The sequence below is a fragment of the Phascolarctos cinereus genome, unplaced genomic scaffold, assembly GCF_003287225.1.
Source record: "Phascolarctos cinereus isolate Bilbo 61053 unplaced genomic scaffold, phaCin_HiC Scaffold_5;HRSCAF=322, whole genome shotgun sequence".
Taxonomy (NCBI): domain Eukaryota; kingdom Metazoa; phylum Chordata; class Mammalia; order Diprotodontia; family Phascolarctidae; genus Phascolarctos; species Phascolarctos cinereus.
This window is the reverse complement of record NW_027555958.1, coordinates 303,975,463-303,991,635: the sequence shown is the minus strand read 5'-3', so window position 1 is coordinate 303,991,635 and position 16,173 is coordinate 303,975,463. Positions and strand designations below refer to the sequence as shown.

At 47.2% G+C, this 16,173-nt stretch overlaps 1 protein-coding gene across 1 annotated transcript; it reads left to right on the top strand.

Moving 5' to 3' along the window:
• The first annotated feature begins 4,299 nt into the window (after nucleotides 1-4,299).
• On the top strand, nucleotides 4,300-14,875 carry LOC110198459 (alpha-N-acetylglucosaminidase-like). Its single transcript, XM_020972749.2, is given in 8 exon segments — nucleotides 4,300-5,269; nucleotides 5,348-5,495; nucleotides 6,504-6,650; nucleotides 6,742-6,750; nucleotides 6,752-6,828; nucleotides 8,578-8,834; nucleotides 11,926-12,868; nucleotides 12,870-14,875. Coding segments are annotated over 8 exon segments (2,235 nt in total). The 5' UTR covers nucleotides 4,300-4,880; the 3' UTR covers nucleotides 13,135-14,875.
• The last annotated feature ends 1,298 nt before the right edge of the window (nucleotides 14,876-16,173 follow it).

The following is a 16,173-nucleotide window of genomic DNA, read 5'->3' as shown; positions in this document are numbered from 1 at the left end:
CTAATTCCCCTATGAAACTGGATGTAGCTGGGAAAAGGTCCAGGAGTTCTTCACTACTAGCACACAGCTTGTCCCCTACTCCATATAGGCTGAACTCTTCCTTACCTGGCCAGACCCCAGCCCTATCTCTCTTCTCTCCTAGTTGTTTGCCACATACCCCCATGTCCCCCACCTCCCAACACACATAGGCACATGCTGGGGAGATACAAAGAGAGAACAGTTTTGGTTAGAGAAGTTCAGAGCTTAAGTCAGCTTCCCAGTCTCCTGGGAGGAATGGGAAATGAGCCTGACCTGAAGCCATCTCACCTAGCAAGCTGGGCATCCTAAGAATTCTGCTTATTTTTGAACTAGGAGCCAGATTTGCAGCTACAGGAAGAGAGCAACGAGGCCTTGCCCCCCAGTTGGGGGGGGGGGCCCGTAATCCCAGAGACCTTAACCGGAGTGGCTGTATAAGGCTGCACTCAATCCTCCTACACTCTGTCTTCCAAGTGTCATGCTTCCCCACCCATAAGAATTAGACTCCCTACTCTCCCTAATCTACCCAATTTTTGTCAACTATGCCCTTCCCTAACCAAGTTCAGCTCCAGCTTTCTAGTCCACATCTTCTACTCTAGGCAAACTGCTTTTCTGTACCCCTCACGCCTAATCTCCTCTTGCCCAAAGCCTTTGTCTAGACTGTCCCCTAAAAGACTGCGTAATACAGTGGAAAGAATGTTAGATTTGGAATCTAAAGACTAGGGTTCGAGTACCAGCTCTGCTGCTTATTATGTGACCTTAGGCAGATTGTTTATGCTCTAGGGACTTCAGTTTCCTCACTTGCTAAATGATGATCTAGTTTGTACCAGATGATCTCAGAAGTTCCTTCCAGCCTTAAAACAATGATCCAGACATAGCCTCTTATCTACTGTCCACATCATTCCATAAAGTGCCAGACCATCATCTTTCATGTATCTCTCAGATGCAGATTCTAATTCTTAACTGTAACAGATGGGGGCAGAGCTGGCCTTGTGTATAAGTAAAGTAGACAACTGACCAGATAATGGAATCTGAGGGCACCTCAAGTCTGTATGGCCCTAACATTTTCTCTACCATTTTGTCATGACACTGCCCTCTCTTCCTACTAAGTCAGAAATTTCCATCATTCCCACCAACTTACCTCTCCAAGTCAGACAACAAAGGAGTGTATGTGTATATATATACATATATGATATAGATATATGTTATAGTCTTTTCCGGTTTAGAGTTGAGAAGAACCTTAAGACATCATTTAGTTCAACTCTCATTTTACAAAGGAGAGATGGAGAAGGGATGAGTGGTTTACCCAAAGATCTAGTTAGTAATAAAACTGAGATATGAATGCAGGGCAAATCTCTCCATTATACCATAGGACCTGTGCTATGTTCCATCTGTCATTATCTGTGTGGCCTTGAACAAGTCTCAACCTCTTTGGGTCTTAGTTACTTTATCTAAAATAAGAGAGTGTTTCCTTCCAGTTCTAGCTTTACCACCACCACCACCAACAAAATAAATTGTTAGACTGTGTCTATAAACTGGAGAAGGCTGAACCTTTCACTCTCTCCAGCACTTTAGAACAGATTAGTCAAATTACTGATACCTCCAATGTGCTTGGAGCTGGACCTTAAAGGACTAACATGAGCGACCATAAATTTTGTTATTGCAGGGAGTTGGGATGTGAGGCAGTAGGCGTAAGGCAATGGAGACAGGCAGAAAAGATAGGGACTGTCTCCTCTATTGGAGACAGAACAGGCAAATTTAATCATCCAAAAGATGCTTCATTTTCTTCCTCTGTAAAATAAAAGGGTTAGACAGATTCGTTTTAAGGTCTTTTCTGGCTCTTAAGACCTACAAGCCTGTAAAGGACCATAGAGGATGATATAACAGAGAATTTTCGGGCCTTTTGAGTTAAGTATCTTTGGTTCTTCCAGTATTTAATACTCCTATAGCCTTGAGCAAGTCTTTTCTAAATTTTAGTTTCCATAACTGGCAAATAATTACCCAAATGTGTTATTTATTTGTGTTAATAAAGAAGCAACCCAACTTAGTGGATGCTTACTAGCCTACTGAGTCTGGATGATCTGGGGTCAAGTCCAACAACATAATTGTAGTGTGACCCTAGGCGCGTCACTGAACCTCTCAATGGAGTCAAGGCAACTCTCATATTATAAATTATAGCACAGGTGCTGACCTGCATGGATGTATGGAGTTTCTTCAACCTCAGTGGTTATTTCCTATATCAATGAGATTCCATCCCTAAAAAAAAAAAAAAAAGCAGGGGCAGCTAGGTGGCGCAGTGGATAGAGCACTGGCCCTGGCGTCAGAAGGACCTGAGTTCAAATCAGGTCTCAGATCAGATACTTGACACCTACTAGCTGTGTGACCCTGGGCAAGTCACCTAATCCCAATTGCCTTGCCAAAAAAAAAAAAAAGGCAGTCATTACCACCTAACTCATAGTGATATTATGCCTTGAGGGAAGGCGTTGGTTGTGGTAGTGGCATAAAGAAGGCTGGTTGGTAGGAATCCAAACACAATCCAGTGACTGCTCCCATATCACTCACTATTCTACAGATGCTGAGGTTTGACCTCAGTACAGGGGAGTATTATTTTATACTGCCATTGCAGCCCAGAGGCGGCCTATTGTGCTGGCTAGAATCCTTGAAGTTATAAATTCTAGGTTCAAGACTTGTCTCTGACAAATATTAGCTTTGTGACCACAGCCAAGTCTCTTAAACTCTCAGTGGCTCAGGGAGTCTTTAAGTGGCTGAAAGTTGCTAGTGTGCATTGGCGGAAATACTTTCAACACTGGGAGTTTTCTGTGTTGATTAGACACGCCTCTCTCCCTCAAATATATATACATACGAGTGCATGTATGGAGACTGAGAGAACCCAAGAACAGAACCTTGGGGGACACCCACAATTAAGGGGAAGGATATATATATTATGAGCCAGCCAAGGAGACTTGAGAAGTGTTCATACATTCCTTAGTATAGAATTTTTCCAAGAACTTCTGATGATGAGAAGTATCTATACTGCAGTGGAAAAGCGTGTGTGTTGGGGATGGGGGTGGGGGAGGTTTTCTAGGGAAAAAGAAACTGTCTGGGGATGTTGGCCTGGGGAAAGGAAGATAGGGGTCACGTGGTAGCTCTCTTCAAATGTTTAAGGTTCTCCCATAAAAGAAGAATTCTTTGCTGTATTTTGAGTGAAAGGATCTGGGTTCAAATCCCAGTTCTATCACTGACTAAGCTGTATGACTTTGGATAAATCATTCAACCTCTGCCAACAAATTTCCTCAATGTAGTATGACAGTGTTGGACTGGATGACCAGTAAGGTCCTTTCTATCTAAAGTTGTCTGGCTAGACCCCAGAGGGCAGAACTAAGACCAATGGATGGTAGATGAAAAGGAAGACTTAGGCACTTCCTAATAATTACAGCCACACATGGGAGGCATGGGGTTCTTCCTTGATGGGTGGTTAAGATCTGCTTATCAGATATGTTGTAGAGGGAATCCTTATTCCAATAGAGGTTGGATTAAATGGTACAAGGAAACTTCCAACTCTGAGATTGAGAGAGAGAGAGAGAGAGAGTGTGTGTGTGTGTGTGTGTGTGTGTGTGTGTGTGTGTGTGTGTGTGTGTGTGTGTGTGTGTGTAAATTCTAGCTCTATTTATTCCCTGCCTGATTTCAGAATGTTCCTTAACCTATCAGGGCCCTAATTTCCTCTTCTGTAATTTAGGGAGTTGGTCTCAAAGGTATCAAAACTCCCATGGCCACACCCAGATTAAAATGTAATTGAGAAATACTTAACAATATAAATATAACAAAGACATTGTTAATGTGTGGTTTTCTAAGTCAATATACAGCCCAAAGTGTTCCATTTCTAGTTGAGTTTTACACCACCAATCTGTATGATCTCTAATGTCTCTTCCAGATCTAAATTTTATTGTTAGTTCCAATTTTACAAGTGAGATCATTGAAGATAAGACAGGTTTTGGACTTACCTGACATTACATTAAAAAAAAAATGAGCGACATTGCTGGAACTTGAAGCTGGTCAGCCCACTTCAAGTCCAGTGTTCCTTTCTCTATACAAAACTCCTCCATAGTGCCTAGCACAGCAGAGGGTACTGCAATAAAATATAACATGCATTTGTTAAAGGTCTCTGTATGTGCAAGTCACAGTGCTACACACTGATGATAAAAATAAGATGTAATTTCTAGTCTGCCTTCAAAGAATTTATGGGGGATAGGACAAGTACAGGGATTATTTAATTTTTATCTTTGCATCCTCAGCAGCTAGTACGGTGACTGGAACGTAGCTAGTGCATAATAAACGTTTGATGATTGCTTGCAGAAATAACTAAGACAAGAATAGTGGTGGTGGTAATGACAGCAGCTAGCATTCGTAGCTTGAAAGTTTGCAAAACCCTTTACATGTTATATCAATAACACACCTGTAAGAGAGGCGCTGCTGTTAGCTTCGTTTTACAGATGAGGAAAATGAGGTGAATGAAATTAAGCGGTTTGCTCAGGTTCGAACTCTGGTTTTCCAGACCCCCCAAGTTCAGTCTTCCGCCCCTAGCTCCACAAGAGGAGGAAGGACATTAAATGCAAAGGAGAAGTAGCACGTAGTGACTAGTGCTTCAATGAGGGTAAATCACTCGCTCCTCCAGAAGTTTGACCAGACCCCAGAAGTGCCTAAACCAAGCTGGAAGAAAGCTGCCCTCGGGCCTTTTAAACACTAAATATCACGTGCACGAGATGATGGCGGCTGATTGGGCAATAGTGGCCCCGCCCCCTCCAGAGTCTTAGGCAATTGGTCGAGAAACTTCAAAGTTGGGTTCCAGGGCGCGGGAGCCTTCAGCGATGGCGGCGGCTGTGGCGGCCGTCCTGGCCTGCCTGCTCGTGAGCGGGGCGGGGGCCGACATGGCGGGCGACGAGGTCCGCGAGGCAGCGGCCGTGCGGGGTTTGCTGTCGCGCCTGCTGGGGCCCCGGGCGGCCGCGGGGTTCTCGGTGTCGGTCGAGCGCTCCCTGGCGCCGACCCCGGGCGCAGACACCTTCCGCCTCAGCGGCGGCGGCGGCGGCCGAAGCCCCGTGCAGGTGGCCGGCTCCAGCGGCGTGTCGGCCGCGGCCGGGCTGCACCGCTACTTGCGCGACTTCTGCGGCTGCCACGTGGCCTGGTCGGGCGCGCAGCTCCGCCTGCCCGAGCCGCTGCCCGCGGTGCCCGAGCCGCTCACCGAGACCACGCCCAACAGGTAACGGGCTGGGGGGCGAGGGCGGCGGGGGGAGGAGGGAGATCCCGGGGCCGAGGCTCATGCCCCACCTTCGTGCAGGTACCGCTATTACCAGAACGTCTGCACGCAGAGCTACTCCTTCGTCTGGTGGGGCTGGGAGCGCTGGGAGCGAGAGATCGACTGGATGGCTCTGAACGGGATCAACCTGGCGCTGGCCGCCGTCGGGCAGGAGGCCGTCTGGCGGAGGGTGGGTCCGGCCTGGGCCGAGAGAGGGGCGCAGAGCTTCGCCCGGCGCTGCCCTGGCCCTGCTGCCCCCTTTCGCCCCCCCATCCCTCCTAGCTCCCTTTCTCCATCCCCCCTCCTCTCTTTCCTCTTCCCCTTCTTTACCTCCCTCTCCCTCCTCCCTCTCTTGATCTCTTCTTTTCCTGCTCTTCTTCCTGCTCTCTTTCTCTCCCTCTTCTCCTTCCTTTCTCTCCTTTCTTCCTCTTCCTTCCCTTTCTCCTCCTTCTCTTTCTCCTCCCACTGCCCTTCCTTTTTCTCTGTGTCTTAATTCCTGTCCTGTCTCCCTCCCCTCCTTTCCTTCCCTCTCCCTCCTTCCTTCCCTCCTACTGCTCACTCCTCTTTCTGTCTTCTCTACCATTCTCTTCTGTCTCCTTCTTTCCCTCTCTCAAACCTCCCCTACATTCTCCCTCTCTCTCTCTCTCTCTCTCTCTCTCTCTCTCTCTCTCTCTCTCTCTCTCTCTCTCTTTCTCTCTCTCTCTCTCCCTCTCCCTCTCCCTCTCCCCCTCCTCCCCTTCCCCCATCACTCGATTTCCTTTTCTTTCTGTTTTTTCTCCTCCCTTCCCTTACTCCCCCTTTCTTCCTCCTCTCTCTATTTGGAGGAAAACAAATTGTTTTCTTTCCCTCGACCTCAGTTTCTTTTTCTGTAAAAGGAACGGTTGGACTAGAATGGTCCCTTCCAGCCCTGTCATTCCATGAGTCTGATTCTAATTTGGCGTTGGTGCTTACTTACTAATCCAGATTTATGTTGGGAGGGGTAAAGTGAGAGGCATTCTGGTATATTTGGAAAAGTACTAGACTAGGAGTCAGAAGATTTCCTACCAGACCCAGGCCTCAGTTTTCTTCTCCCTCAAATGAGGATAATACTGCCTGCCCTGTCTTCATCTCATAGAACTGTAAGGATGAAGTGAAATATGTATGCAGGTGACTTCATACACTGAAAAGGGGTTCATATTGTTATCTCTCTTTTCCGCAGGTGTACTTGACTTTGGGCCTGAATGAGACAGAGATAGATGAGTACTTCACTGGCCCAGCCTTCCTGGCATGGGGGCGAATGGGCAACCTGCACACCTGGGGTGGCCCCCTACCTTCCTCCTGGCACCTTAAGCAATCTTACCTGCAGGTAATGGGCTAATGGAGAAGAGGCCTCCCTAGGCTAAGTGAAGGGGTTCCTCATGACCCTGATCCAGCTGTCCCTCCTGTTTCCTTTCCAGTACCGGATTCCTGGAGAGAATGAGATCTTTTGGGATGAAGCCAGTGCTTCCTGCATTTGCTGGACATGTCCCTAAGGCATTTACTAGGTGAGTTTACTGAGAACAAGGCAGGACCATAGATGGCAAATCTCTGTATGATTCAAATGTCTTATCTGGGAATGGCAGTAAAAAGAATGCTAAATCTGATGTCAGAGGACCTGGGTTTCAGTCCTGCCCATCTGTATGACCTTGGGCAAATGCCTTAATCTTTCTACCCCTCATTTCCCCTTTCATACAATCAGAAGGTTGGAGTAGATGGCCTATAAAGACCAACCCTTCCAGCACTCAACTCCTGATCTTACAAACCCTGCTTCAGAGGATAAGACATTCCACTGTCTTTTTCTAGAAAAAGTGTAACGTGATAGGAAAAAGAGGAAACTTAGGTTTGGTTCCCAGATCAAACACTTGTAAGTCACATTGGATAAGTCACAAGTCACTTCCTTTCTCTGAACATTGATTTTGTAATCTGTAAAATGGTAGAAAAGAAGACCTGTGTTCTCTCCAGCAATGTTCATAGATTTGGAACTGGAAGTGACTTCGGAGGTCACCTCTCCTGTTTGAGATCCTTTTTTGGTCACCTCCATGCCATCTGGCCAGCTGCCAGTGCCTTCCCACCAAAGTGGCCTGGTGTCTGTCTTGTGTATCTGTATCTGACAGGCTTGGGTCTCCTCTGTTAGGATGTCAGCTCCTTGTAGGCAGGCGTGTTTCATTTGTCTTTGTATCCCATCATCTGTCACAGAGCAGATGCTTAAGAAGTGTTTGCTGCCTGATTAAACTGAGAAAGCAATTTAAGTTATAAAAACTTTCTTCACCATAGCAATCCCAGGAGATAGGTAGGATAAGCATTATCATCACCATTTTACCAGTGAAGAAACTGAGGCTAGAAAAGATTAAAGGCAGCTTATCCAAGGTCACACTGCTAGGAGGTGGTGATAAGAGCCAAAATTTTTTATAGCTTTTTAAGGTTAGCAAAGCACTTTACATGCATTATTTCACTGGATCCTCACAGTGTCCCTTCCAGGTTAAGTGCCACAGTTATTCTCATCACCATTTTACAGAGGAAACTGAGTCTGAGAAAGATTGTGACTGCCCAGGGTCACTTAGTAAGTGCCCAAAGCAGGATTTGGACCCTGACTCCAAGTCTTTCCCTTACATCCATGAACCCTCTTAAGAAACCCTTAAGAAGCCCTTGTTACAGAGGACACTCATGGGGTCACTTGCCTTGAGCCTCTCCCCAGCCTCCTTGCCTTTGCTCTTCCCTCTGTGAATTGGTGACCACATTAAAAAGTTATTTTATCAACATTGTTCCAAAGACTTACCTTACTTGGGGTTCTTAACAGAGGGTCCGTGAACTTGGGTGTTTTTTTTTTTAACATTTTGTTAGTTGTTTTTTCATAGAATTGGTTTCCTTTGTAACCCTATGTATTTTACTTTATGCATGTGCAAATATTATTCTGAGGATGGCTTTTTAGGCTATACCAGACTGCCAGAGGAGTCCATGTTACAAGAAGGTTATACACCCTTACTTTATTCTGATGGTTAATCCCTGAAGGAGGAGGTACTTTGACACAACAAGCAGCCAGTGTGTTGAGGTGTAGTGAAGGTATGAAAGGGGACAATCCCTTCCACCCCACACCCAACTTCTTTCCCAGGAGGATCACTTTGACCTCTGTGTGGGGGTGGGAGGTTCCCTGGTGACATTTTCTCTCCTTCATCAATATGATCCTGCCTCTCTGGTCTCTCCCACCACCTCTGTCCTCCATCATTCTCCCTCTACCATTGTCCCTTCTCTTCCAGGGTGTTCCCTCAGGCCAGTGTCACCAGTCTGGGCATGTGGGGCCACTTCAACTGCACCTACTCCTGCTCCTACCTCTTGGCCCCAGAAGACCCCTTGTTTGCAGTGGTTGGGAGCCTCTTCCTGAGGGAGCTGACTCAGGAGTTTGGCACTGACCACATCTATAGTGCTGATACCTTCAATGAAATGGAGCCCCCTTCCTCTGAGCCAGCCTACCTGGCTGCTGCCACAGCTGCAGTCTATGAGGCCATGATTGCAGGTGAGGAGGGCAGGGTGCTGAGGGTAGCTGAGAGAGACAAAAGGCAGGACATTCCAGGAGGGCTGAGACAAAGAATGAGATGGGGAAGTGAGGGGAATGTCAGCCAGGGAAATGAGGGTTTGGAAAGTATGGGGTGTCAGGAGGGCGGTGGTCAGTATAAGCCTGCTGTTGTGACTGTGAGCCAGTCTCACCTCAGATCCTTACTAGCTGAGTGACCCTGGGGCCAACTGCTTAGATCTCTCTGAGCTTCAGTTTCTTTATCTGTAAAATGGGGATAATAATAGCACCTACTGCCCTGGGTCACTGTGAGGACCAGATGAAGTAATGTATGTCAATTGCTTTGCAAAGCTTAAAGCCCTCTACAGATGTGAACTCCTTATGTGTTCCCTGCTTAAACCCTAGCCCAGAGTTTACAGATTCATTACAAAATGTCAGAATCAGAATGGCCTTTGATTGCTTTTGCCTCCAACACTTACTGTTTGTGTGACCTTGGGCAGGTCACTTTAGCCTCTGAGAGGAGCCACAGTCTCCTCTTGTCACAAGTGCAGGAGTCAGACTCAGGGGCCTGTGAGGTCCCTCCAGCTCTGATTCCCTAGTCTCACCCATCCATTTTGTATATGGGGAGGTGACATCTGAGGTCCTACAGCTACCTAGTGACAAGGCTCAGGCTGGAGCTTAGGTCTCCTGACTCCCTTCACCTTTCCCTTGGGACTGGAAGCCCCGTCATGTGGAGCCGCTTTGTTCCCTCCCAGACAATCCTTTTCTCTCCACCCTCCATCGTTCCTGTTCACTCAGGAAGCATCAGCCTCTCCAGCTCATGGCTGCTTTCCTGCTGCCTACAAACCATCCTGAGAAGCCCTTGATCCCCAGCCCCTGATAACTGTCCTCCCTCTCTTCTCTCTTTTGTGGCTAACCTCCGTAAGAAGCTGCATGAAAGAATTGCCTCTACGCTCCTCTTCACTCTCTGCAGTCTGGCTTCTAACCTTATCCTTCAACTACAACTGCTCTCTCAGCATCACCAGTGATCTTGTAATTGCCAGATCTGGTGGCCTCTTCTCCATCCTCATCCCTCCTGCCGCTCTGCAGGCTTTTACACTTTCATCCACTCTCTTCTCTGGATACTCCTGCTCTCCTCTTATGTGACACTGCTCTTCTGTGGTTCTCTTCTTACTTACGTGGCTGATCACTCCTCAGTCTCCTCTACTGGACCTTTGTCCAAGTCACACCCACTAAACCTGGGTGTCCCACAGGCCTCTGTCATGGGTCCTCTTCTCTTCTGGCTCTCTACTAATTTCACTTGGTGATCTCATCAGCCCCTATGCATTCAACTATCGTCTGCTCCCTACTTATCGTTCTCAGATCTGTATATCCTGCCCTGACCTCTCTGCTGACCCCTAGTCTCACATGTCCAACTGCTTAGTGGACGTCTCCAGCCCAACAGCCTATAAATATCTTAAACTCAGCATGTCCAAAGCTGAACTCATTTTCTTTCCTTCCCAAACCCTCCCATCTTCCTAATTTCCCCTATTACTTTCAAGGGTATTGCCATCCTAGGCTTACAATTTCAGTGTAATCCTCAGTTCCTCACTTTCAAATGTCAAAATCCTGTCACTTTGTACTTTGTAACATCTCCATATACAAGTCGTTCTCTCCTCTGACACTGCCACCACCCTGATCCAGGCCCTCTTCACTCCACACTTGGACTATTTCAATAGCCTGCTGGTGGTCAGCTGGCCTTAAGTGCCTTCCCCTCCTGCATTTAGCTGCCAGATTGATCTTTTTTTTAAAAATTATTTTATTTTGATTTATCAACAATCACTTCCATAAGCTTTTGAGTTTTACATTTTCTCTCCCTCCCTTGCCACCTCCCTTGCCACCTCCCTCCCCAAGACGGTGTGCCATCTGATATAGGCTCGACATATACATTCCTTTTAAATATTTCCACATTACTCATGTTGTAAGGAAGGATTAGAACCAATAGAAGAACCATGAGAAAGGGAGAAAAAAAGAGCAAACAGTCTGCTTTGATCTGCATTCAGACTCCATGGTTCTTTCTCTGGATGTAGACAGCATTTTCCGTGATGAGACTTTTAGAGATGGCTTAGATCCTTGCATTGCTGAGAAGAGCTAAGTCTATCAAAGTTAGTGCAGATTGATCTTCTTAATGTCCAAGTCTGACCATGTTAACCTCTCATTTAGTCAATGCCAGTGGTGCTTATCACCTCCAGAATCAAATATGTTGGATATTGATACAACCACTCTCTTTGATTCGTATCTCCCCTCCACCCCACCCCCAGGCAGCTCTCAAGCCTAATTACACCTCCCTCCATCCCATTTATTCTGTGATTCAGTGACACTGACCTTCCTGCTGCTTCTTGAACAAGACCCTCCCTCTGCAGACTCTGTGTGGTCCCTCCTGCCTGAAATTCTCTTCCTCGTCTCTGTCCCTTCCTGGCTTCCAGCTGATATCCCACCTCCTACAGAAAGCTCTCCTGAATTCCCTTCATCCCAGTGCCTTCCCTCCACTGATTATCTCCACTGTGTCCTGTCTGTATCCTGTTTGTACATAGTTATTTGTGTATTGTGTCCCCTGTTGGACCATGAACTCCTTGAGAACAAGGACGCTTTTTTCCCTTTATGTATATCTCCAGTACTTAGCACAGAGCCTTGCACATAGTAGGCACTTCACAAATGCTTGCTAACTGACTGATGAGGAACAGAGATCCCAAGATTCCCTAGAGGTAGAAGTAATGAGACAGATCAGTGAATAAAGCATTAGCACTGTAGTCAGGAGGACCTGAGTTCAAATGTGATCTCAGACACTTACTAGTTGTATGACCCTGGGCAAGTCAGTTAACTTTAAAAAAAAAAAGGCACTTTGCAGGGGGAGCCAAGATGATGGAGTAAAAGAAGTGGGGCTGGGGTGTGTGTCGGTCCAGTGTAGGATGGGTTTTGAGGTTCTCACGGAGGTTAGCCACAAAAGAGAGAAGAGAGGGAGGAGAGTTTTTTAGGTTTGGGGTCCCTTTGGGAGAGACCCACGTATTTTCTTTCTCTCACTAGCAATCCCTTCTACCACCCCTTATTTCTACAGTGGATGTTGATGCTGTGTGGCTTCTGCAGGGCTGGCTTTTTCAACACCAGCCAAACTTCTGGAAACCCCCCCAGGTGAAGGCTGTGCTGATGGCTGTGCCCCCTGGCCGCCTTCTCATCCTGGACCTCTATGCTGAGTCCCAGCCTGTCTACTCCCGCACTGACTCCTTCTATGGTCAGCCATTCATCTGGTGCATGCTGCACAATTTTGGGGGAAACCATGGGCTTTTTGGGGCATTGGATGCCGTGAACAGGGGCCCTTCGAATGCCCGTCTCTTTCCCAATTCCACCTTTGTGGGTACAGGCATGGTCCCAGAAGGTATCAACCAGAATGAAGTAGTTTATGCCTTGATGGCTGAGCTGGGCTGGCGGAAGGACCCCTTGCCTGACCTAGGGGCTTGGGTAGCAGGCTTTGCAGCTCAGCGGTATGGGACTCCCCACTCCCATGCAGAAGCTGCCTGGAGGCTGCTGCTACAAAGTGTCTACAATTGTTCTGGTGATTTGTGCACTGGCCACAACCACAGCCCCCTGGTGAGACGACCATCCCTTCGCCTGGACTTCTCTGTCTGGTATAACCGGAGTGATGTGTTTGAGGCCTGGAGGTTGCTGCTGGAAGCAGCCCCAGAGCTGGCAGCCAGCCCTGCCTACCGTTATGACCTTCTGGATGTCACAAGGCAGGTGGCCCAGGAGTTGGTGAGCCTGTACTATGGGGAGCTCAGGACAGCCTTTGAGGCAGGAGCAATGCCGGCCGTGCTCATTGCTGGTGGCCTGCTGGTCTTTGACCTACTGCCCTCCCTGGATGAGCTGCTGGCCAGTGATGAGAGGTTCCTTCTAGGGGGCTGGCTGGAGCAGGCCCGGGAGATGGCAGTCAGTGAGGCTGAGGCCTGGCATTATGAGCGGAATGCCCTCTACCAGGTGACTCTGTGGGGCCCACAGGGAACATCCTGACTATGCCAACAAGCAGCTGGCAGGATTGGTGGCTGGCTACTATGCTCCCCGATGGAAGCTCTTTGTGGAGATGCTGGTGAAGAGCCTGGCCGAGGGCACCCCTTTCCACCAGAGCCAGTTTGAGAATGAAGCCTTGCTGTTGGGCCAGAACTTTGTACTGGGGAGGGAGAAGTTCCCCACCCAACCTCAGGGTGACACTGTGGACTTAGCCAAGAAATTTTTCCTTAAGTATTACCCAAGGTATCAAGCAGGAGCTGTGTGACTCAGCCCCTCACCTGAACCACCTGGGACCTCCAGTAGTTCTTTGTACTTTTAAGCTCCCTCCTAGGATTCCAAGTCTTATCAGTGGCCTAACTTGGGACCCCTAGGAGGGCATAGGTATAGAACTATGCCCAGTTTTTGGAGATAGTCTCTCTCCCTTGCTTACAACTGGGCTGTGTCTGGTCCCTAGAGTCCGGAACTGGCCTAGGCTCACTGAAGACACCCTTTTAGCTGTGGTGAAGGTCTGGGATGGAAAGTGGGTCCCGTGAATTGAGAGTCATGGGGGTGGGGGAGCTATCCATGATATTCTCTCTTCTACTCCAGAAATGGACATCAAACAGTTTGTTTTGGGGTTTTTTTTTGGTACTAGTTAATAAATGAGCATGTCTGTTGAGGTGTGTCCTTGGAGGAGCCAGAGAGAGCAGCACTGAGTGTAGATAGGACAGCAGTATGTGTATGACTGACAAAGTCTGCTTCCCCCTTCTCTCCATTCACTGCCAAAGCCGCTAGACTGGGCTTCTGCCTCTGCCCCTTGCCTCAGCTTCTCTCCCCCAATTTTCAGAGAAGGTGAGACTTTTCCTTGTGATGCCTGCCAGGAGATTAAGCTTGAAAAGAGATGGGAGAAAGCAAAGAAAAGGTCAATGAAGGCTCACCGGCCTTGAGATAATGAAGTAGTCACAACAAAGGAGGTGCCCTTGGGGCCCAAGGGCTGGGCCAGCATCTTCATCCTCTCCCTGGCTTTAGCTCTTTTGCTTCTCAGTTCCTTTCAGCCACCTCTTGCCTGTCTCAAAATTTTATCTTCCTGTCTTCCTCATCTCTCTCCATCTGCCCTGTCTCTGTGGAGTAGAAGGTAGTTCTCATCACATGCTGTTCCTCCAGAATTGGTCTGCATTTGGCAGTGTGCTTGCTGACTGATCCTTCAGGCAGCTTCAAAGGTAGGAGAAGAGCAGAGGCCAAAGATCAGCTGTGGAGGTGGGGGACAGGAGTCCCTGGTTGGATCTGAGGAGGGAAGGAAAGATTTGTCTCCTAATTCCAAGTCATCTACTCCACCGGAGGTCATGTAGGAGACAAACCTGAGCACTGATGAGGCGTGAGCATCAGGGCTTCTGGCCTTTGGCTCAGCTTCCTCTTCTCTATTGTTCTCTTCCCACCTCAAAAAGTTTGCACTTTAATGCAGTTTGCTAGCTAGCAGGTTTGTGGTGGAGGGTATGTGTGAGAATCTAGTTGTTCTGCTGCCACCCTGCAGGGTCCAGTGAATACCCAGGAGCATCCCCTTCCAGTGAGGGATAGCCCTGGGAGTCCTGTCCCACCTCTCTTTTAAGATTATATGCTGCCCTCTCCTTTCTCCTTTGCTACCGAATGAAATGGTAGGAACAACTTTGCATCTGCAGTCAGAGGCCTTGGGGTCAAATTTGGATTTTGCTACTTCCTAGCTAGGTGACAATCTGGATCCTCAGTTTTCTCATGCAGAACAAGAAAGCTGGATCTTTAAGTTCCCTTCCAGCCCAGATGGTTCTATGAGTTTTTATGATTTGTGGACTTTGCTTTGACTTCACCTAATTCTGGAATGGAAGAGGAAGAGCAAACTTCTAAGTTGATTACGTATATGTGTATATATTTTTTTGTCTCTACTACTAAAAAAATGCTTAAAACAGAAGAGACTCATAAGCTCATATTAAATACTTAAAACTTGAAACAACCTATGATCTGCTATACCTTTCAAATAAATGTACTTTATGGGATTACTGAGCAGATATTTTACTCCCCCCCCCCCCACCATCTGTGATGTCTATGTAATTCACAAATCTGGATCCCCTGGCTACCCTGGGCTGGCTTAGTCCTTTCAGCTGCAACATCCCCCTGGAGTTTTCTCCTTGCCATGGTATATCTTCTCCCTGCAGTGTTGAAGATGTAGGAAACACCTACCAATGGGCGTCCAACAATGGCTCAGGAACTACCTTTCCCTTTAACTTACAAAGGCATCAATATTTTCAGTATCTCTTTTCAGTCACCTCTGCTCAGGTGACTGACAAAACAAGAGACATAGAAGGACTTGAAGTCTAGTCTCAGGCTCACCTAAGGAAACCTCAATTATCACTGACTAGTGTTCATAGTGTTGGAGGAACTTGGGGTGGAGGGGTGAAGAAATCATCTCATTTCACTGGTCCAAAAAAAGAATGACTGAGTCCAATGCCACATGCTCAAAGGAGAGAGGGTGGGAATATGTGGAGCTATTCTCAGTTCCTCTTAAAGCCCAAATAGGGGATGGCTCCTCCTGGATCAGTTGCCAATGCTCTTTGTCACATTCTAGTTATGAAAACCAAGGAACCAGTTGTTACTGTGAAGCATGTCTCCTTTATCCAGGGGAGGAAGCATTTAACTGTGGTCAGGATAGAACACTTGGCCAGCCATTGTGTTCTGGACTCCACTACCCCCTTACATTTACATTTCATTGAACTTAAGTTTCTTATTTGTTATCCTTACTCTTGCTGTAAGAGAGACCCATGTCCTTTTCTGACTATACATTTCCTGTATGATATCCCCCCGTGACGTAAAGGGATTTATTGGAGAGAAGTATGACCAGAAAAGAAGGGAGGTTGGTCGTGTTTCAAGAGCAAAAGGTAGCCAACAGCCAGCCTTCCTGTTCTGTAGGTTTCCACATCATTTCTTCTTTTAAAATGTTAAAAAATGTCTCCCACTCTCCCCCATAAGAGGAAAAAAACCACAACTTTTTTGTAAAAATTAAGCATAGTCAAGCAAAACACATTTCCAAATGAATGGGGGGGGGGAGGAGAAAGCATTATGTACAGAGAAAGCACCATGCTAAGTGCTTGGGACACAAATGGAAAAGTAACAGTTCCTATACTCAAGGAGCTCACATTCTAATGGCTATGTTAGTAATGTCTAAAAATGTGTATATTAGTCCCATCACTTTTGTCAGGAGGTGGATATAGCACATTTTTCATCATCAGTCCTCTGGAACGCCATTTAACCATTGCATTGAACAGCATCTACTCTATTTCAAAAGCTCTTGACATGT